This window comes from Somniosus microcephalus, chromosome 17 (assembly GCF_052327205.1).
Source record: "Somniosus microcephalus isolate GS21.2 chromosome 17, FLI_Smic_1.0, whole genome shotgun sequence".
Lineage (NCBI taxonomy): Eukaryota > Metazoa > Chordata > Chondrichthyes > Squaliformes > Somniosidae > Somniosus > Somniosus microcephalus.
Window position 1 is genome coordinate 7,019,363 of NC_141003.1, and position 23,393 is coordinate 7,042,755.

Sequence of the window (23,393 nt, forward strand, 5' to 3'; positions counted from 1 at the left end):
GATGGTCCAGCGCGGCGCCTGCCCTGGCGATGCCTGCCTGAGACAGCGCGTGTGGCAGCAGTGAGTGGCCCTGTGGTCCTGGTGTGCGCGCGCATCACATCCGCCAGGGTCTTGACGGCATCAGTTAGCATGCGGCCAGTCGTGGCAGTTGCTGCCCCGAACTCGCGCACACTGGTCGCCAGCGACTCGATGGCCTCAGGCATGCGCCCCACCACGCTCATGAGCTCCGTGTGGCGCCGGTCCGAGTCGTCGGCCATCTGATCGAGCTTCCGCACCTCCTCCGAAGTGAAGGTGTCCGGACTGGAGTCGCGACTCTCCCGCTGGGGAGGAGGGGGCCGAACTAGGGGACCCTTGCCGCGTTGGTGACGGCGAGTGTGCCGAGCAGCAGCACTCCCCTCTGATCCTTCCCCCCTTTGGGGGGAAGGCCGCGGGCCACGCGCACGGCTGCTGGGTGGCTGGACGCCACTGGTCCCAGAAGCTGCATTGCCCTGCGACAGTTCCTCCAGGCACTCGTCCAGTGAGGAGGTGTCGAGCATTTCCTCCTCTCCTGCGGGACGTGACTGTTCCCCCGAAGGTCCGGCTTGCTCCTCCTCCTCCTGCTGGTTGGAGGTGCTGTCACTGGCAGCCTCAGGGTCCTGGTCGTCACCAGCTGAAAGCAGGAATGCACAAGAGTAGCTTCAGAGTGAGGAGACGGCGTCAGCGAGGGAGTTAGGACTGGTGGGATTCAGCGCATTGGTGGGACAGTGGCAAAGGAGGTAGCTCGGATGGGCCAGTGCGACGTGAGAGGGCCAAAAGGCGAGGTCCTTACCATTGCCGGGCAGTGGAGGGTCGGATACACCGCACGCTGTGGGGACAATCACACGTGCTCCCATGAGCACACACACGCGCTCCTCCAGCTGAGTGAGCTTCTGCAGCTTGGCGCGGCCACCCCTGGCACGGGCCTGGCGATTAAACGCTACTTTAGCCTGCAAGAGAAAGGACGGGCTGTAAGTGCGCAGTGAAGCCCTGATGTAGTGTGCACTGCCTCCCATGGTGGAATAGCTTGGACAGAGTGAAGCCCTGATGTAGTGTGCACTGCCTCCCATGGTGGAATAGCTTGGACAGAGTGAAGCCCTGATGTAGTGTGCACTGCCTCCCATGGTGGAATAGCTTGGACAGAGTGAAGCCCTGATGTAGTGTGCACTGCCTCCCATGGTGGAATAGCTTGGACAGAGTGAAGCCCTGATGTAGTGTGCACTGCCTCCCATGGTGGAATAGCTTGGACAGAGTGAAGCCCTGATGTACTGTCCACTGCCTCCCATGGTGGAATAGCTTGGACAGAGTGAAGCCCTGATGTACTGTCCACTGCCTCCCATGGTGGAATAGCTTGGCCAAAGTGTAGAGTGCCGAATGGCCATTTGATGCTCATGACTGTCCCAATGCTGCTGGCTGAGGGCTGGCCAAAAGGACTTTCAGGTCCCTTTGCCCATCATGTCAGGTGTACATGCAAGAATGAGGAGGAGACTGGAAAGGCTACTCACCCTCACAATCCTGGTCAGATCGTTGTATTTCTTACGGCATTGTGTGTGGGTCCTGGGGGCCTCGCCGGTGAACGTCACCCTCTGGGCGATCTGCTTCCAGGCTTTGGTGTAGTCGTGGTGGGTTGGATTCCTCCCACTGTCTGGAAACAAGATCTTGCGCCTCACCTCCAGAGCTGTGACCATGATGTCCAGATCACCCTCTGAGAAGCGCAGGGCACGCTGACGGGCCTTCTCTGGCGTTGCCATGACTCCCTGGGGCTGAGCAGTAGTGTTGAGGCCTCTTTGCAAGGCTGCAGTGTGCAGGGCGTGGCAGCAGACCAATTCGTCCCTTCCCCCTTTAAGAGCTGGTCGGCGCCACGGGGTCTGCTGTCAGTGCAAAAATGACCGCACCCGTGCTGCGCCCCGCCTGGGCGCTATCCCTCTGGACCGCCGGCTTAGCGCCTAAAGAGAGTAGTGGAACGCCTCTTTTAGCGCTCCACCAACCTCTTAGGGCGAAGCCACTGAATTCCCGGCAACGGGGCGCTACTTTGGGGCGGGCGCTAACTTCGGGCGGGCGCTAAGGTTAGCGCCCCAAAACTGCCTATACTGAAAATCTAGCCCTCAATGTTTTCAAGGGGAGACTGGATAGACTCTTGAGGGAAATAAACTTGCAGGGCTACGGGGATAGAGTGGAGGAATGGGACTGACTGGATTGCTCTACAGTGAGCCGGCACGGACTCGATGGGCCGAATGGCCTTCTTCTGTGCCGTATGACTCTATGGCCTAGAATTTCAGTATAGCCAGTTTTGGGGCGCTAACCTTAGCGCCCGCCCGTAAGTTGCGCCCCGTTGCCGGAAATTCAGTGGCTTCGCCCTAAGAGGTTGTTGGAGCGCTAAAAGAGGCATTCCACTACTATCTTTAGGCGCTAAGCCGGCGGTCCAGAGGGATAGCGCCCAGGCGGGGCGCAGCGCGGGTGCGGTCATTTTTTGATTGACAGCAGACCCCGTGGCGCCGACCAGCTCTTAAAGGGGGAAGGGACGAATTGGTCTGCTGCCATGCCCTGCACACTGCAGCCTTGCAAAGAGGCCTCAACACTGCTGCTCAGCCCCAGGGAGTCATGGCAACGCCAGAGAAGGCCCGTGAGCGTGCCCTGCGCTTCTCAGAGGGTGATCTGGAAATAATGGTCACAGCTCTGGAGCAGAGGCGCAGGATCTTGTTCCCAGAGAGTGGGAGGAATCCGAACCACCACGATTACACCAGAGCCTGGAAGCAGATCGCCCACAGGGTGACGTTCACCGGCGATGCCCCCAGGACCCACAAACAATGTCGTAAAAAATACAACGACCTGACCAGGATTGTCAGGGTGAGTACCCTTTCCAGTCTCCTCCTCATTCTTGCATGTACACCTGACATGATGGGCAAAGGGAGCTCAAAGTCCTAATGGCCAGCCCTCAGCCAGCAGCATTGGGACAGGCATGAGCATCAATTGCCCATTCTGCACTCTACACTCTGGCCAAGCTATTCCACCATGGGAGGCAGTGCACAGGACATCAGGGCTACACTCTGGCCAAGCTATTCCACCATGGGAGGCAGTGGACACTACATCAGGGCTACACTCTGGTCAAGCTATTCCACCATGGGAGGCAGTGCACACTACATCAGGGCTACACTGCGCACTTACAGCCCGTCCTTTCTCTTGCAGGCTAAAGTTGCCTATAATCGCCAGGCCCGTGCCAGGGCCAGGGGAGGACGCGCCAAGCTGCAGAAGCTCACTCGGCTGGAGGAGCGCGTGTGTGTGCTCATGGGAGCCCGTGTGATTGTCCCCACAGCGTGCGGAGTAGCCGAGCCTCCACTGCCCGGCAATGGTAAGGACCTCGCCTTTTGGCCCTCTCGTGTCGCACTTGCGCATCCGAGCTACCTCCTTTGCCACTGTCCCACCAATGCGCTGAATGCCACCAGTCCTAACTCCCTCGCTGACGCCGTCTCCTCACTCTGAAGCTACTCTTGTGCATTCCTGCTTTCAGCTGGTGACGACCAGGACCCTGAAGCTGCCAGTGACAGCCCCTCCGAGCAGCAGGAGGAGGAGGAGGAGGAGGAGCAACAGCAAGCTGGACCATCGGGGGAACACTCAGGTCCCGCAGGAGAGGACGAAATGCTTGACACGTCCTCACTGGATGAGTGCCTGGACGAGCTGTCGCAGGGGAATGCAGCTTCTGGGACCAGTGGCGTCCAGCCACCCAGGAGCCGTGCGCGTGGCCCGCGGCCTTCCCCCCAAAGGGGGGAAGGATCAGAGGGGAGTGCTGTTGATCGGCACACTCGCCGCCACCAACGTGGCAAGGTTCCCCTACTTCGGTCCCCTCCTCCCCAGCGGGAGAGTCGCGAATCCAGCCCGGACACCTTCACCTCGGAGGAGGCGCGGAAGCTGGATAAGATGGCCGAGGATTCGGACCGGCGCCACACGGAGCTCATGAGCGTGGTGGGGCGCATGCCTGAGGCCATCGAGTCGCTGGCGACCAGTGTGCGCGAGTTCGGGGCATCAACTTCCGCGAGTGGCCGCATGCTGGCTGATGCCGTCAAGACCCTGGCGGGTGTGATGCGGGCGCACACCAGGACAACAGGGGCACTCACTGCTGCCACACGCGCTGTATCAGGCAGGCATCGCCAGGGCAGCCGCCGCGCTGGAGCATCCCAGCGAGCTGCCCCTCGGCTGATTGTTGCGGATCCTGCAGTGCGGGCCCGGCCGAGTGCCAGCGCGCCACAGCACCAGCCAGCGCATCCCAGACGCCAGCTGGCCCACATTGCGCCATCCGTCGCCGCCATTCCCCCACTGGGGCGTCAAGGGCAAGCGGCTGGAGCTGATGTTGGCCAGGCTCAGGTGCGCCACTCAGCAGACGGCCCCTCGAGGCCCAAAGGCCGTGTAGGCCGCCCCCCAGCGGCATGTGGCGGAAGGACATCTGAGCCTCCGGCGCCTTCCCCCAGCCTCGCAGCAGCCACTGGGCAGAGCTTGCGAAGGAGCAGCAGGCCGGGCAGGGGAGGCAAAAGGCTGGGCAAGGTATCGCCCTCGCGGGCCACTCAGCAGAGGGTGTGGCCAGCTTTCATTTTATATGGCGGTGGCCATCTTTCTTTTGCCCATGGTTGTTTGGTTCGTGGGCTTATTTTTTGCGTTAGGCCGAGGTTGAGGCCCGGGTTGTTCAAATGTGGAGTGACTCCTCCCCAGTTTGTGGGAGTGAGTCGTTTGTTGGGCTTTTTGTGGGGCCCGATGATTGTTTTTGGGGATTCATGTGGGAAGGGGTTTTCATTTTTGTGTAATAATTAGTTATCTTTATTCATGCAGTCTCCATGGTTGTTCTTCTTAGTGTTTGTTGGCTTCGCCGGCTGAGGGCTTGCGGAGCAGCTGCATTCATCTTCCCTCATGGCCCCAAGGCATTCCCTGACAGGGGGCTTAGAAGTACCGTGTAATAAGGTGGCGTCGCGCGGCCCTTGGCCCTGGTCGCTCCCTCCTGGGAACGTACTCCTGCTCCTCCTCCTCCTCCTCCTCATGCTCCTCCTGCTCCTCCTCCTGAGGTGCTGGTCCAACGTCAGGTGGCAGTGCCTGAGTCCTGCGGATAGCCAGGTTGTGTAGCATGCAGCAAACCACCACAAATTGGGAGACCCGGTCCGGCGAATACTGCAGAGCTCCTCCGGAGCGATCAAGGCAGCGGAACCGCTGCTTGAGGACCCCAATAGTTTGCTCGATGATGTTGCGGGTGGTTTGATGGCTCTCGTTGTAAGCCTCTTCAGCAGCGGTCCTGGGCGCGCGGAGCGGGGTCATGAGCCAGGTACACAAAGGATAGCCTTTGTCCCCGAGTAGCCATCCTCTTGGGGGAGGCTGTGCCTCGAACATGTCATGCACAGTACTCTGCCGCAGGATAAAGGCATCGTGGCTGCTGCCTGGAAAGCTGGCATTGACTGCCATGATGCACTGCTTGTGGTCACACACCAGCTGCACATTCAGAGAATGGTAGCCCTTCCTGTTGTGATACTGCTCGCCATGCTCCAGAGGGGCCCGCAAAGCCACATGCGTACAGTCAATGGCGCCCTGCACCAAGGGGAAGTCCCCGAGTCTGGCAAATCCCAATGCGCGCTGATGCTGGCTCTCCAGGGCCATGGGGAAGGAGATGAATTGGCTTCTCCTTCTGAACAGTGCTTCGGTCACCTGGCGGATGCAGCGATGCGCGCCGTACTGGGAGATGTTTGCTATGTCCCCAGCAGCGGATTGGAAGGAGCCAGTGGCATAGAAGTTCAATGCCACCGTCACCTTCACTTCCACCGACAGAGACGTCCTGCACCTGAGCTTTGGCCGCAGATCTCTGCGAAGCAGGTGGCAGATCTCTGCAATCACCTCCTTTCGGAATTGGAGCCTTCTAACACATCGCAAGGCACTCATGTTTAGGTAGGAGCGCTGCTGGCGGTATAGCCTGACTGGGTAAGGCCTACGTGGCCGACGCCTGTAGCCCCCTCTGCCTCTAGCCAGGGCTGCCCCTCTCACAATGCGTCTGCGAGCCCTACGGACATGGCGCTGCAGCTCCGCGTTGGCACCCCATGCAACCCCCATCAAATCCTGGCAAACACTCAAATTTCCAAAAGGCCACTTGCAGCGCTCTGGCCTGAGTCCAAAAATACTTGAGCTGTTGCTGCTTGAAACCAGTTAGCTATCCTCCTTGTTGTGTGTCCAGAAATGCGTTGCACTAGAGTGTTTGCTGAAAAATGGCTGGCCTTTATACTGGAGGGCACGTCCCCTTTAATTTGCGCCCCCCGGGGCCCGCGCTGGTTGTGTTGCGTTCCTTTTTTCAAACGCTCCGGCCGCCAGCCGTACAATGGGGCGGTCCGACTGAAGTTTGGAATCGGGGCGGCCAAAGGGCGTTGCACGAGGATGTGACGTCATTTTCTGCGCGCGCATCCGGGCGGGCACTAAACTTTGCGCCGGCGCTAACGGCCAACTTAATTTGGGGCGAGGCACAAACTGCGCTGCGCCCGGGCGCTACACGCATAGCGCCCGGAATTCACTTCTCTTAAGGCGCTAACTGCTGGCGCAAGCAACTGAAAATCTAGCCCTATGACACTACGACGACTGTTTGGGGGCCTATAAACAACTCCCACCAATGTTTTATGCCATTGCTGTTTCTTCACTCCACCCAAAGTGATTCTACTTCTTGATTTTCTGAGCTAAGATCCTTTCTCTCTAGTCTTTATCCCATCCTTTACTATCAGGGCTACCCCTCCTCCTTTTCCATTTTGCCAATCTCTTCTAAAAGTTAAGTATCCTGGAATATTTAGTTCCCAACCTTGGTCACTTTGCAACCACGTCTCCGTAATGGCTATTAGATCAAAGCTGCTCATTTCTATCTGCGCTATTAATTCATCTATTTTGTTGCGAATGCTTCGCACATTCAGATATAGTGCTTTTAGCTTTGATTTATTTCTGTTATCCCTGATGTCTTATTACCTTTGTTACTCTCTCTGTCCCTTCCTGACCCACTCTGCTTATTTTTACCCAAAACTCTGCTCTGCTCCAGAGCCTTGACATTTCTCTCGCTGCTTTTAAATTGACTCTTTCCTGAATCCTCCCACCCCCCCTCCCCTTCATTAATTTAAAGCCCCGTCTACTGCTTTCTTGGTGACAATTTTAAATTGATGAACCACCAAGATTCCCCTATTCATGCCATCAAACTTTTTACAAATGTAAAAATCCACATTAAATCTCCTCCTAACCTTGTCTGCTCCAATGGAAATAGTTTCAAGTGTCTCCCAATAATATCTCTGGCATCACCCTGGTGAATCGACATCTATGGCTTTAAGGTCCTTTCTATATTGGGGTACCTAAATCTGCACACAGTGCTCTGACCAAGGCCCAACCATTGCCTGTATAAATCTATCATTGCCTCTTCACTCTTGTACTCTATTCCCCTAATTATAAAATCCAAAGCGCCATTGTCCCTTAGTGAGCTTTAACTATGCGCACTCACATTATCAAAGCATTATCACATAGAATTTACAGCACAGAAACAGGCCATTGAGCCCAGCTATGCCGGTGTTTATGCTCCACACGAGCCTCCTCTCACCACTCTTCATCTCACCCTATCGACATATCCTTCTCGCCAGATTTATCTTAAGTGTATCCTAACTTGCTAGTTCTCATACACCATCTACCAGTTGGCTAAAGAGGTCTATTGTTTGGTGCTTGGGGTGGGTATTCGGAAATGCTGAAGAGAAACGGTAGCATGTTATTGGACGAGTAATACAGAGGCCTGGAGACGGGGGTTCAAATCCCACCACGGCAGCTGTGGAATTTACATTCAGTTAATTAAATAAATCAGTAATGGTGACCATGAAACTATCAGATTGTCGTAAAAACCCATCTGGTTCACGAATGTCCTTTAGGGAAGGAAATCTGCCGTCCTTACCCGGTCTGGCTTATATGTGACTCCAAACCCACAGCAATGTGGTTGACTCTTAACTGCCCCCTGAAATGGCCCAGCGAGACACTCAGTTGTAACAAACCGCTACAAAAGACCAAGAATAATAAAACCGGACGGACCACCTGGCATCGACCTCGGCACCGGCTACGGACACGGCAACGGCACACCCAGCCCAGTCGACCCTGCAAAGTCCTCTTCACCATCATCTGGAGACTTGTGCCAAAATTGGGAGAGCCAACGTCCCAAACTCCTCCATCACCATCCTGGGTATGTCCTGTCCCACCGGCAGGACAGACCCACCAGAGGTGGCGGCACAGTGGTATACAGTTGGGAAGGAGTGGCCCTGGGAGTCCTCACTGTAGTGATCAATAACATGTCATTCTATAGTGGACACTAGGTGGAGCCGTAGAGCTGCGTAGAGCTGTATATAGCTGTATGTATAAGACTACACTACCCAGCTGTATGTATATTAAGACTACATTACCCATGAGGCACTAGGCTACCCACAAGGCAGCAGTCAAGATGGAAGCCTCTACAGATACTGTACCTAGTCCACATGTGCTCAATAAAGTAACTAGCAAAAGCTAGCTGTGTTCATAATAAGAATGTCTATTTATTAATGAACATAAGACTCACCATTGACTCTGGACCTCATGAAGTCTCATGGCTTCAGGTCAAGCATGAGCAAGGAAACCTCCTGCTGATTACCACCTACCGCCCTCCCTCAGCTGATGAATCAGTACTTCTCCATGTTGAACACCACTTGGAAGAAGCACTGAGAGTAGCAAGGGCAGAGAATGTACTCTGGGTGGGGGACTTCAATGTCCATCACCAAGAGTGGCTTGGTAGCACCACTACTGACCAAGCTGGCAGAGTCCTGAAGGACATAGCTGCCAGTCTGGGCCTGCGACAGGTGGTGAGAGAACCAACAAGGGGGAAAAACCTACTTGACCTCGTCCTCACCAATCTACCTGTTGCAGATGCAACTGTCCATGACAGCATTGGTAACAGTGACCACCGCACAGTCATTGTGGAGACGAAGTCCCGTCTTCACACTGAGGACACCCTCCATCGTATTGTGTGGCACTACCATCATACTAAATGGGATATATTCATAATAGATCTAGCAGCTCAAAACTGGGCACCCATGAGGCACTGTGGGCCATCAGCAGCAGCAGAATTGTATTCCACCACAATCTGTAACCTCATGGCCCGGCATATCCCTCACTCTACCATTACCATCAAGCCAGGGGACCAACCCTGGTTCAATAAGGAGTGTAGAAGAGCATGCCAGGAGCAGCACCAGGCGTACCTAAAAATGAGGTGCCAACCTGGGGAAGCTGCAACACAGGACTACATGCATGTTAAACAGCGGAAACAGCATGCTATAGATAGGGCTAAGCGATCCCACAATCAACGGATCAGATCAAAGCTCTGCAGTCCTGCCACATCCAGTCGTGAATGGTGTTGGACCATTAAACAACTAACGGGAGGAGGAGGCTCAATGAACATCCTCATCCTCAATGATGGTGGAGCCCAGCACGTGAGTGCAAAAGACAAGGCTGAAGCATTTGCAACCATCTTCAGCCAGAAGTGCCGAGTGGATGATCCATATCGGCCTCCTCCTGAGGTTCCCACCATCACAGAAGCCAGTCTTCAGCCAATTTGATTCACTCCACGTGATTTCAAGAAACGGCTGAGCGCACTGGATACAGCAAAGGCTATGGGCCCCGACAACATCCCGGCTTTCGTGCTGAAGCCTTGTGCTCCAGAACTAGCCGCGCCTCTAGCCAAGCTGTTCCAGTACAGCTACAACACTGGCGTCTATCCGACAATGTGGAAAACTGCCCAGGTATGTCCTGTCCACAAAAAGCAGGACAAATCCAATCCGGCCAATTACCGCCCCATCAATCATCAGCAAAGTGATATAAGGTGTCATTGACAGTGCCATCAAGCAGCACTTACTCACCAATAACCTGCTCAGTGATGCCCAGTTTGGGTTCCGCCAGGACCACTTGGCTCCAGACCTCGTTACGGCCTTGGTCCAAACATGGACAAAAGAGCTAAATTCCAGAGGTGAGGTGAGAGTGACTGCCCTTGACATCAAGGCAGCATTTGATCGAGTGTGGCATCAAGGAGCCCTAGTAAAACTGAAGTCAATGGGAATCGGGGGGAAAACTCTCCACTGGCTGGAGTCATACCTAGCACAAAGGAAGTTGGTTGTGATGGTTGGAGGTCAATCATTACAGCCCCAGGACATCGCTGCAGGAGTTCCTCAGGGCAGTGTCCTAGGCCCAACCATCTTCAGCTGCTTCATCAATGACCTTCCCTCTATCATAAGGTCAGAAGTGGGGATGTTCGCTAATGACTGCACAGTGTTCAGTGCCATTCACATCTCCTCAGATAATAAAGCAGTCCATGTCCGCATGAAACAAGACCTGGACAATATTCAGGCTTGGGCTGATAAGTGTCAGGTAACATTCGAGACCAAAGAGGAATTCTACTCCAGCCTCAAACAATCCCTGTCCCGAGTCCCAACGGGCGACAAGCTGATCCTCCTTGGCGACTTTAACGCCAGAGTTGGAAAGGACACAGACCTCTGGGGAGGTATGATCGGCAGAGAGGGGGTAGGGAAAGCCTACTCCAGCGGTATCCTCCTCCTGACGAAATGCTTAGAACATGGCCTTGTCACAACCAACACCTTGTTCCATCAGAGAGACAAAAGTACAAGGCTTCATGGCAACACCCTCGCTCCAAGTACTGGCATCTGCTGGACTATGTCATCGTCTGAGCGAGGGCCCGCAAGGACATCTGCATCACCCACGCCATGACAGGAGCCGACGACTGCTGGACAGACCACCGCCTAATCCACTCTGTCATCTCCATCAACGTAGCCCCAAAACAGCGGCGGCAACAGAAGCAATGCCGCAGGAAAATCAACGCTGGAGCACTCAAAGACCCCACTAAGAAAGCCCGATTCAGCCTGCGCCTCACAACCAACCTGACGACTCCCAGTGATTCAGAGACACAGAGTGTCCACAGCGCCTGGTCTGAACTCAAGGCCTCCATAATCAGCACCTGTGAAGAGACGCTCGGTCATTCGACCAGGAAACACCAAGACTGGTTCGACGAGAACAACCAGGAGATCCAGGAACTAATAAGCCGCAAATGCAAGGCATTCCTGATCTGGAAACAGCAACACAACTCGAGAGCAAGAAAGCAGCTCTACAGACGCCTGAAGGCCGACGTACAACAAAAAACTCACGACCTAAAGAACAGATGGTATGTGGAGAAAGTGCGGGAGATCCAACAGCTAGCCGACAACCACGACGTGCGTGGATTCTTTAGCGTAGTCAAGACCATCCACGGCCCAAGCACCCAAGGCCCTTCCCCACTCCGGGCCAAGAATGGAGAGGTACTCATCGGCTGCCCTCAAAGGTTTGTCACCATCCTCCGCCTGCTTCACGACAACATGCAAGCCATGATCCTGACCAACGGATCCACCACAGACCCAATTCACGTATGGACCGGAGTCAAGCAAGGCTGTGTCATCACACCAATGCTCTTCTCGATCTTCCTTGCTGCAATGCTCCATTTCACCCTCAGTAAGCTCCCTGCTGGAGTGGAGCTAATCTACAGAACAAACGGGAAACTGTTCAACCTCCGTCGCCTCCAGTCCAGATCCAAGGTCGTCCCATCCTCTGTCGTCGAATTACAGTATGCTGATGACGCTTGCGTCTGCGCACACTCGGAGGGCGAACTCCAAACCATCATCAACACCTTCACCAAAGTGTACGAGAGCATGGGCCTTACACTAAACATCCGCAAGGCAAAAGTCCTTTACCAACCTGCCCCCGCCACACACTACTGCTCCCCGATTATCAAAATCCATGACGAGGCCTTGGACAACGTGGACCACTTTCCATACCTCGGGAGCCTACTGTCAACAAGGGCAGACGTCGATGACTAAGTCCAACACTGCCTTCAGTGAGCCAGTGCAGCCTTCGATCGCCTGAGGAAGAGAGTGTTTGAAGACCAGGACCTCAAACCCGGCACCAAGCTCACGGTCTACAGAGCAGCAGTGATACCCGCCCTCCTGTATGCTTCAGAGACATGGACCATGTACAGCAGGCATCTCAAAGCACTGGAGAGGTACCACCAACGCTGCCTCCGCAAGATCCTGCAAATCCATTGGCAGGATAGGCGCACAAACGTCAGTGTTCTTGCTCAGGCCAACATCCCCAGCATCGAAGCTTTGACCACGCTCGATCAACTCCGATGGATGGGTCACATTGTCCGCATGCCCGATACGAGACTCCCAAAATAAGCGCTCTACTCAGAGCTCCAACACGGGAAGAGAGAACCATGTGGGCAGAGGAAACGCTTCAAGGACACCCTCAAAGCCTCCTTGAAAAAGTGCAACCTCCCCACCAACACCTGGGAATCCCTGGCCCAAGACCGCACAAAGTGGTGGAGAAGCATCCGGGAAGGCGCCGAACACCTCGAGTCTCTTCGCCGGGAGCAAGCGGAAGCCAAGCGCAAACAGCACAAGGAGCGCACGTCAACCCAAGCACCCCACTCACCCGCCCCTTCAACCACCGTCTGCCCCACCTGTGACAGAGACTGTAGGTCCCGCATTGGACTCATCAGTCACCTAAGAACTCATTTTTAATGTGGAAGCAAGTCATCCTCGGTTCCAAGGGACTGCCTAAGAAGAAGAACATTCGCACCACAGAAGTGCCAGGCAATGACTATCTCCAACAAGCGAGAGTCTAAACACTGCCCCTTGACATTCAACGGCATTACCATCGCTGAATCCCCCACCATCAATATCCTGTGGGTCACCATTGACCAGAAACTTAACTGGACCAGCCACATAAATACTGTGGCAACAAGAGCAGGTCAGAGGCTGGGTATTCTGCAGCGAGTGCTCCTAACTCCCCAAAGCCTTTCCACCATCTACAAGGCACAAGTAAGGAGTGTGATGGAATACTCTCCACTTGCCTGGATGAGTGCAGCTCCAACAACACTCAAGAAGCTCGACACCATCCAGGACAAAGCAGCCTGCTTGACTGGCACCCCATCCACCACCTTAAACATTCACTCCCTCCACCACTGGCGCACCGTGGCTGCAGTGTGTACCATCTACAAGATGCACTGCAGCAACTCGCCAAGGCTTCTTCGGCAGCACCTCCCAAACCCGCGACATCTACCATCTGAAAGGACAAGGGCGGCAGGTACATGGGGACACCACTACCTCCAAGTTCCCCTCCACGTCACACACCATCCTGACTCAGAAATAGATCGCCATTCCTTCATCGTTGCTGGGTCAAATCCTGGAACTCCCTCCCTAACAGCACTGTGGGAGCACCTTCACCACACGGACTGCAGCGGTTCAAGAAGGCAACTCACCACCACCTTCTCAAGGGCAACAAATGCCGGCCTTGCCAGTGACACCCAGATCCCATGAACGAATAGGGGGAAAAAAAGGTAGAGGAGAACGAAAAAGAGGGGAAGAATTTTTTTAAGTTTCCACAATAATTGACACTTCAGGATTGTACAGCTTGCAGCAAAGTACCAAGTTGACACATCCTTGAACCTAACTTTGGCGATCGGCAGCTCGTTTTTACAGATTGTGGCTCAGAACTTGTTTGAGGTCAAATCATGTAGCAACTCCCAAGAGGATTTGCGGTGGTTTTGAAGCTACATTCGAGTAGCGCCTGCAGAGAAACTTGCTGACAAATTCATTGGGGTAAATCTTCACTTTGTGCGTCAGTGCAAATCAGGCGATAGCCAATCGGCAGCCTGCTTTACAACTCTCTCCATTTTTATTTCCATTGACGTCAATGGGAGAGATACAAAATGGGCCGCTGACTCACAATCACCCGCTATAGACTACTGCATAAAGTCAAAATCTACCCATTGACTCCAAATGCACCTACAAAAGCTATATGCAGCAGTTCAGAAACACTCACAATTCTGTCTGGAGTTTTTGTTCCAATGACTTACCGGTTTCACTTCTGTAATACTCCATCCAGTTGTCAACAATGCCCTTTATCTTCCTGTGCAGCCCCTGCAGATAATGAATGGTGATCTCAGTAACAGTGGCCTTCCCCCTGAAAGATTCGGCTGATCTCAGTGTACTGGTATGCTTCTTGAAATGCTGTTAAGGTAGAAAACAGAATGAGCCTTTACTTGAAATAAATACTCAGCAGCTCAGGCAGCATCCGTGGGGAGAGAAACAGAGGTAACGTTTCAGCTCGATGACGGGGAGGGGGGTTCGAGGTCACGGGGAGGGGTGACGATGTCACGGGGAGGGGCGACGATGTCACGGGGAGGGGAGTTCGAGGTCACGAGGAGGGGGAGACGATGTCACGGGGAGGGGGGTTCGAGGCCACGAGGAGGGGAGACGATGTCACGGGGAGGGGGAGACGAAGTCACGGGGAGGGGGCGATGATGTCACGGGGAGGGGCGACGATGTCACGGGGAGGGGGAGACGATGTCACGAGGAGGGGGGGCGACGATGTCACGGGGAGGGGCGACGATGTCACGGGGAGGGGGAGACGATTTCACGGGGAGGGGGCAGACGATGTCACGGGGAGGGGCGATGATGTCATGGGGAGGGGCCGATGATGTCACTGGGAGGGGGAGACGATGTCACGGGGAGGGGGGCGACGATGTCACGGGGAGGGGCCGATGATGTCACGGGGAGGGGAGATGATGTCACGGGGAGGGGGTGATGATGTCACGGGGAGGGGGTGATGATGTCACGGGGAGGGGGCGATGTCACGGGGAGAGGCGATGATGTCACGGGGAGGGGGCGATGATGTCACGGGGAGGGGGGAGACGATGTCATGGGGAGGGGCCGACGATGTCATGGGGAGGGGCCGATGATGTCACGGGGAGGGGGCGATGATCTCACGGGGAGAGGCAATGATGTCACGGGGAGAGGCGATGATGTCACGGGGAGGGGGCGTTGATGTCACGGGGAGGGGAGACGCTGTCACGGGGAGGGGGCGATGATGTCACAGGGAGGGGGAGAAGATGTCACGGGGAGGGGGAGACAGTGTCACGGGGCGGGGACGATGATGTCACGGGGAGGGGGAGACGATGTCACGGGGAGGGGGGCGACGATGTCACGGGGAGGGGGGCGACGATGTCACGGGGAGGGGGCGACGATGTCACGGGGAGGGGCCGATGATGTCACGGGGAGAGGAGATGATGTCACGGGGAGAGGAGATGATGTCACGGGGTGGGGGCGATGATGTCACAGGGAGGGGGCGATGATGTCACGGGGAGAGGCGATGATGTCACGGGGAGGGGAGACGATGTCACGGGGAGGGGAGACGATGTCACGGGGAGGGGCGATGATGTCACAGAGAGGGGGAGACGATGTCACGGGGAGGGCGAGACAATGTCACGGGGAGGGGACGATGATGTCAGGGGGAGGGGCTATGTGGTCACGGGAGGGGCGACGATGTCACGGGGAGGGGGTGGTGATGTCACGGGAAGGGGCGATGATGTCACGCGGAGGGGCGATGATGTCACGCGGAGGGGGCGATGATGTCACGGGGAGAGGCGATGATGTCACGGGGAGGGGCGACGATGTCACGGGGAAGGGGAGACGATTTCACGGGGAGGGGGCGATGATGTCACGGGGAGAGGCGATGATGTCACGGGGAGGGGAGACGATGTCACGGGGGGGGAGACGATGTCACGGGGAGGGGGCGATGATGTCATGGGGAGGGGGTACGATGTCACAGGGAGGGGGAGACGATGTCACGAGGAGGGGGGCGACGATGTCACGGGGAGGGCCGATGATGTCACGGGGAGGGGCGATGTGGTCACGGGAGAGGCGACGATGTCACGGGCAGGGGGCGACGATGTCACGGGCAGGGGGAGATGATGTCACGGGGAGGGGGAGACGATGTCACGGGGAGGGGCGATGTAGTAACGGGAGGGGCGATGATGTCACGGGGAGGGGGGATGATGTCACGGGGTGGGGCGATGATGTCACGCGGAGGGGTGATGATGTCACGGGGAGGGAGGAGACGATGTCACGGGGAGGGAGGAGACGATGTCACGGGGAGGGAGGAGACGATGTCACGGGGAGGGAGGAGACGATGTCACGGGGAGGGAGGAGACGATGTCACGGGGTGGGGACGATGAGGTCACGAGGAGGGGCGATGAGATCACGGGGAGGGGCGATGATGTCACGGGGAGGGGGCGATGATGTCACGGGGAGCGGGCGACGATGTCACGTGGAGGGGGCGACGATGTCACGGGGAGGGGGCGATGATGTCACGGGGAGGGGGAGACGATGTCACGGGGAGGGGCGATGAGGTCACGGGGTGGGGCGATGATGTCACGGGGAGGGGGCGACGATGTCACGGGGAGGGGCGATGATGTCACGGGGAGGGGGGCGACGATGTCACGGGGAGGGGGGCGACGATGTCACGGGGAGGGGGCGATGATGTCACGGGGAGGGGTGACGATGTCACGGGGAGGGGGCGACGATGTCACGGGGAGGGGGCGATGAGGTCACGGGGTGGGGCGATGATGTCACGGGGAGGGGGCGACGATGTCACGGGGAGGGGCGATGATGTCACGGGGAGGGGGGCGACGATGTCACGGGGAGGGGGGCGACGATGTCACGGGGAGGGGGCGATGATGTCACGGGGAGGGGGGCGATGATGTCACAGGGAGGGGGAGACGATGTCACGGGGAGGGGAGGGGGCGATGAGGTCACGAGGAGGGGCGATGAGTTCACGGGGAGGGGCGATGATGTCACGGGGAGGGGGCAACGATGTCACGGGCAGGGGGAGACGATGTCACGGGGAGGGGCGATGTGGTAACAGGAGGGGCGATGATGTCACGGGGAGGGGGGATGATGTCACGGGGTGGGGCGATGATGTCACGCGGAGGGGTGATGATGTCACGGGGAGGGAGGAGACGATGTCACGGGGAGGGAGGAGACGATGTCACGGGGAGGGAGGAGACGATGTCACGGGGAGGGAGGAGACGATGTCACGGGGAGGGGGCGACAATGTCACGGGGAGGGGGCGATGATGTCACAGGGAGGGGGCGGGAGAGGCGATGATGTCACGGGGAGGGGAGACGATGTCACGGGGAGGGGAGACGATGTCACGGGAGAGGCAATGATGTCACGGGGAGGGGAGACGATGTCACGGGAGAGGCAATGATGTCACGGGGAGGGGAGACGATGTCACGGGGAGGGGGCGATAAGGTCACGAGGAGGGGCGATGAGATCACGGGGAGGGGCGATGAGATCACGGGGAGGGGCGATGATGTCACGGGGAGGGGCGAAGATGTCATGGGGAGGGGGAGATGATGTCACGGGGAGGGGGCGACGATGTCACGGGGCGGGGGCGACGATGTCACGGGGAGGGGGCGACGATGTCACGGGGAGGGGCGACGATGTCACGGGGAGGGGGCGATGATGCTGTCACGGGGAGGGGTGATGACGATGTCATGGGGAGGGGGCGATGATGTCACGGGGAGAGGGCGATGATGTCACGAGGAGGGGCGATGAGATCACGGGGAGGGGCGATGAGATCACGGGGAGGGGCGATGATGTCACGGGGAGGGGCGAAGATGTCATGGGGAGGGGGAGATGATGTCACGGGGAGGGGGCGACGATGTCACGGGGCGGGGGGCGACGATGTCACGGGGAGGGGGCGACGATGTCACGGGGAGGGGCGACGATGTCACGGGGAGGGGGCGATGATGCTGTCACGGGGAGGGGTGATGACGATGTCATGGGGAGGGGGCGATGATGTCACGGGGAGAGGGCGATGATGTCACGGGGCGGGGGCGATGATGTCACGGGGAGGGGGCGATGATGTCACGGGGAGGGGGCGATGATGTCACGGGGAGGGGTCGATGATGTCACGGGGAGGGGGAGACGATGTCACGGGGAGGGGGAGATGATGTCACGGGCAGGGGGAGACGATGTCACGGGGAGGGGGAGACGATGTCACGGGGAGGGGCGATGTGGTAACAGGAGGGGCGATGATGTCACGGGGAGGGGGGATGATGTCACGGGGTGGGGCGATGATGTCACGTGGAGGGGTGATGATGTCATGGGGAGGGAGGAGACGATGTCACGGGGAGGGAGGAGACGATGTCACGGGGAGGGGAGACGATGTCACGGGAGAGGCGATGATGTCACGGGGAGGGGAGACGATGTCACGGGGAGGGGAGACGATGTCACGGGAGAGGCGATGATGTCACGGGGAGGGGAGACGATGTCACGGGGAGGGGGCGACGATGTCACGGGGAGGGGGCGATGAGGTCACGAGGAGGGGCGATGAGATCACGGGGAGGGGCGATGAGATCACGGGGAGGGGCGATGATGTCACGGGGAGGGGCGAAGATGTCATGGGGAGGGGGAGATGATGTCACGGGGAGGGGGAGATGATGTCACGGGGAGGGGGCGACGATGTCACGGGGCGGGGGCGACGATGTCACGGGGAGGGGGCGACGATGTCACGGGGAGGGGCGACGATGTCACGGGGAGGGGGCGATGATGTCACGGGGCGGGGTGATGACGATGTCATGGGGAGGGGGCGATGATGTCACGGGGAGAGGGCGATGATGTCACGGGGCGGGGGCGATGATGTCACGGGGCGGGGGCGATGATGTCACGGGGAGGGGGCGATGATGTCACGGGGAGGGGTCGATGATGTCACGGGGAGGGGGCGATGATGTCACGGGGAGGGGGCGATGATGTCACGGGGCGGGGGCGATGATGTCACGGGGAGGGGGCGATGATGTCACGGGGAGGGGTCGATGATGTCACGGGGAGGGGGCGATGATGTCACGGGGAGGGGGCGATGATGTCACGGGGAGGGGGCGTCGATGTCACGGGGAGGGGCGACGATGTCACGGGGAGGGGGCGATGATGTCACGGGGAGGGGGCGACGATGTCACGGGGAAGGGGAGACGACGTCACGGGGAGGGGGGATGATGTCACGGGGAGGGGCGAAGATGTCACGGGGAAGGGGAGACGATGTCACGGGGAAGGGGAGACGATGTCACGGGGAGGGGGCGACGATGTCACGGGGAGGGGGCGACGATGTCACGGGGAGGGGGCGACGATGTCACGGGGAGAGGGTGACGAAATCACGGGGAGGGGCGACGATGTCATGGGGAGGGGACGATGAAGTCACGGGGAGAGGGCGATGATGTCACGGGGTGGGGGCGATGATGTCACGGGGAGGGGGCGATGATGTCACGGGGAGGGGTCGATGATGTCACGGGGAGGGGGCGATGATGTCACGGGGAGGGGGCGTTGATGTCACGGGGAGGGGCGACGACGTCACGGGGAAGGGGAGACGATGTCACGGGGAGGGGGCGACGATGTCACGGGGAGGGGGCGACGATGTCACGGGGAGAGGGTGACGAAATCACGGGGAGGGGCGACGTTGTCATGGGGAGGGGGTGACGATGTCACGGGGAGGGGACGATGAAGTCACGGGGAGGGGGAGACGATGTCACGGGGAGGGGACGATGATGTCACGGGGAGAGGCGATGATGTCACGGGGAGGGGGAGACGATGTCACGGGGAGGGGGCGATGATGTCACAGGGAAGGTGAGATGATGTCATGGGGAGGGGCGATGATGTCACGGGGAGGGGGGATGATGTCACGGGGAGGGGCGAAGATGTCATGGGGAGGGGGAGATGATGTCACGGGGAGGGGGAGATGATGTCACGGGGCGGGGGCGACGATGTCACGGGGAGGGGGCGACGATGTCACGGGGAGGGGCGACGATGTCACGGGGAGGGGGCGATGATGCTGTCACGGGGAGGGGTGATGACGATGTCATGGGGAGGGGGCGACGATGTCACGGGGCGGGGGCGACGATGTCACGGGGAGGGGGCGACGATGTCATGGGGAGGGGGCGATGATGTCATGGGGAGGGGGCGATGATGTCACGGGGAGAGGGCGATGATCTCACGGGGCGGGGGTGATGATGTCACGGGGCGGGGGCGACGATGTCACGGGGAGAGGCGACGTTGTCATGGGGAGGGGCGACGATGTCACGGGGAGGGGACGATGATGTCACGGGGAGGGGGAGACGATGTCACGGGGAGGGGGCGATGATGTCACAGGGAAGGTGAGATGATGTCATGGGGAGGGGCGATGATGTCACGGGGAGGGGGGATGAAGTCACGGGGAGGGGCGAAGATGTCATGGGGAGGGGGAGATGATGTCACGGGGAGGGGGAGATGATGTCACGGGGAGGGGGCGACGATCTCACGGGGCGGGGGGCGACGATGTCACGGGGAGGGGGCGACGATGTCACGGGGAGAGGGTGACGAAATCACGGGGAGGGGCGACGATGTCATGGGGAGGGGACGATGAAGTCACGGGGAGAGGGCGATGATGTCACGGGGTGGGGGCGATGATGTCACGGGGAGGGGGCGATGATGTCACGGGGAGGGGTCGATGATGTCACGGGGAGGGGGCGATGATGTCACGGGGAGGGGGCGTTGATGTCACGGGGAGGGGCGACGACGTCACGGGGAAGGGGAGACGATGTCACGGGGAGGGGGGCGACGATGTCACGGGGAGGGGGCGACGATGTCACGGGGAGAGGGTGACGAAATCACGGGGAGGGGCGACGTTGTCATGGGGAGGGGGTGACGATGTCACGGGGAGGGGACGATGAAGTCACGGGGAGGGGGAGACGATGTCACGGGGAGGGGACGATGATGTCACGGGGAGAGGCGATGATGTCACGGGGAGGGGGAGACGATGTCACGGGGAGGGGGCGATGATGTCACAGGGAAGGTGAGATGATGTCATGGGGAGGGGCGATGATGTCACGGGGAGGGGGGATGATGTCACGGGGAGGGGCGAAGATGTCATGGGGAGGGGGAGATGATGTCACGGGGAGGGGGAGATGATGTCACGGGGCGGGGGCGACGATGTCACGGGGAGGGGGCGACGATGTCACGGGGAGGGGCGACGATGTCACGGGGAGGGGGCGATGATGCTGTCACGGGGAGGGGTGATGACGATGTCATGGGGAGGGGGCGACGATGTCACGGGGCGGGGGCGACGATGTCACGGGGAGGGGGCGACGATGTCATGGGGAGGGGGCGATGATGTCATGGGGAGGGGGCGATGATGTCACGGGGAGAGGGCGATGATCTCACGGGGCGGGGGTGATGATGTCACGGGGCGGGGGCGACGATGTCACGGGGAGAGGCGACGTTGTCATGGGGAGGGGCGACGATGTCACGGGGAGGGGACGATGATGTCACGGGGAGGGGGAGACGATGTCACGGGGAGGGGGCGATGATGTCACAGGGAAGGTGAGATGATGTCATGGGGAGGGGCGATGATGTCACGGGGAGGGGGGATGAAGTCACGGGGAGGGGCGAAGATGTCATGGGGAGGGGGAGATGATGTCACGGGGAGGGGGAGATGATGTCACGGGGAGGGGGCGACGATCTCACGGGGAGGGGGCGACGATGTCACGGGGAGGGGCGACGATGTCACGGGGAGGGGGCGATGATGCTGTCACGGGGAGGGGTGATGACGATGTCATGGGGAGGGGGCGACGATGTCACGGGGCGGGGGCGACGATGTCACGGGGAGGGGGCGACGATGTCATGGGGAGGGGGCGATGATGTCATGGGGAGGGGGCGATGATGTCACGGGGAGAGGGCGATGATCTCACGGGGCGGGGGCGATGATGTCACGGGGAGGGGGCGACGATGTCACGGGGAGGGGGCGACGATGTCATGGGGAGGGGGCGATGATGTCACGGGGAGAGGGCGATGATCTCACGGGGCGGGGGGCGACGATGTCACGGGGCGGGGGCGACGATGTCACGGGGAGGGGGCGACGATGTCATGGGGAGGGGGCGATGATGTCACGGGGAGAGGGCGATGATGTCACGGGGCGGGGGCGATGATGTCACGGGGAGGGGGCGATGATGTCACGGGGAGGGGTCGATGATGTCACGGGGAGGGGGCGATGATGTCACGGGGAGGGGGCGATGATGTCACGGGGAGGGGGCGTCGATGCCACGGGGAGGGGGCGATGATGTCACGGGGAAGGGGAGACGACGTCACGGGGAGGGGCGACGTTGTCATGGGGAGAGGGTGACGAAATCACGGGGAGGGGCGACGTTGTCATGGGGAGGGGCGACGATGTCACGGGGAGGGGGCGATGATGTCACAGGGAAGGTGAGATGATGTCATGGGGAGGGGCGACGATGTCACGGGGAGAGGGTGACGAAATCACGGGGAGGGGCGACGTTGTCATGGGGAGGGGCGACGATGTCACGGGGAGGGGGCGACGATGTCATGGGGAGGGGCGACGATGTCACGGGGAGGGGGCGATGATGTCACAGGGAAGGTGAGATGATGTCCCGGGGAGGGGCGATGATGTCACGAGGAGGAGACGATGAAGTCACAGGGAGGGGGGCGATGATTTCACGGGGAGGGGGCGATGATGTCACAGGGAAGGTGAGATGATGTCACGGGGAGGGGCGATGATGTCACGAGGAGGAGACGATGAAGTCACAGGGAGGGGGGCGATGATGTCACGGGGAGGGGTCGATGATGTCACGGGGAGGGGGCGATGATGTCACGGGGAGGGGGCGATGATGTCACGGGGAGGGGGCGTCGATGCCACGGGGAGGGGGCGATGATGTCACGGGGAAGGGGAGACGACGTCACGGGGAGGGGCGACGTTGTCATGGGGAGGGGCGACGATGTCACGGGGAGGGGGCGACGATGTCACGGGGAGAGGGTGACGAAATCACGGGGAGGGGCGACGTTGTCATGGGGAGGGGCGACGATGTCACGGGGAGGGGGCAACGATGTCATGGGGAGGGGCGACGATGTCACGGGGAGGGGGCGATGATGTCACAGGGAAGGTGAGATGATGTCACGGGGAGGGGCGATGATGTCACGAGGAGGAGACGATGAAGTCACAGGGAGGGGGGCGATGATTTCACGGGGAGGGGGCGATGATGTCACAGGGAAGGTGAGATGATGTCACGGGGAGGGGCGATGATGTCACGAGGAGGAGACGATGAAGTCACAGGGAGGGGGGCGATGATTTCACGGGGAGGGGGCGATGATGTCACGGGGAGGGGACGATGATGTCACGGGGAGGGGGAGACGATGTCACGGGGAGGGGGCGATGATGTCACAGGGAAGGTGAGATGATGTCATGGGGAGGGGCGATGATGTCACGGGGAGGGGGGATGAAGTCACGGGGAGGGGCGAAGATGTCATGGGGAGGGGGAGATGATGTCACGGGGAGGGGGAGATGATGTCACGGGGAGGGGGCGAAAGCGTCACGGGAGGGGCGATGATGTCACGGGGAGGGGGCGACGATGTCACGGGCAGAGGGCGATGATGTCATGGGGAGGGGGCGATGATGTCACG

At 59.1% G+C, this 23,393-nt stretch overlaps 1 protein-coding gene across 1 annotated transcript in view; it reads right to left on the reverse strand.

Moving 5' to 3' along the window:
* LOC147105476 (uncharacterized) overlaps nucleotides 1-23,393 on the reverse strand; it is a 225,548-nt gene that overhangs the window by 89,643 nt on the left and 112,512 nt on the right. Inside the window, exon 12 of the mRNA XM_086009876.1 lies at nucleotides 13,967-14,120. Coding sequence (XP_085866002.1) covers nucleotides 13,967-14,120 — 154 coding nt within the window. The remainder of the gene's footprint in view (nucleotides 1-13,966; nucleotides 14,121-23,393) is intronic.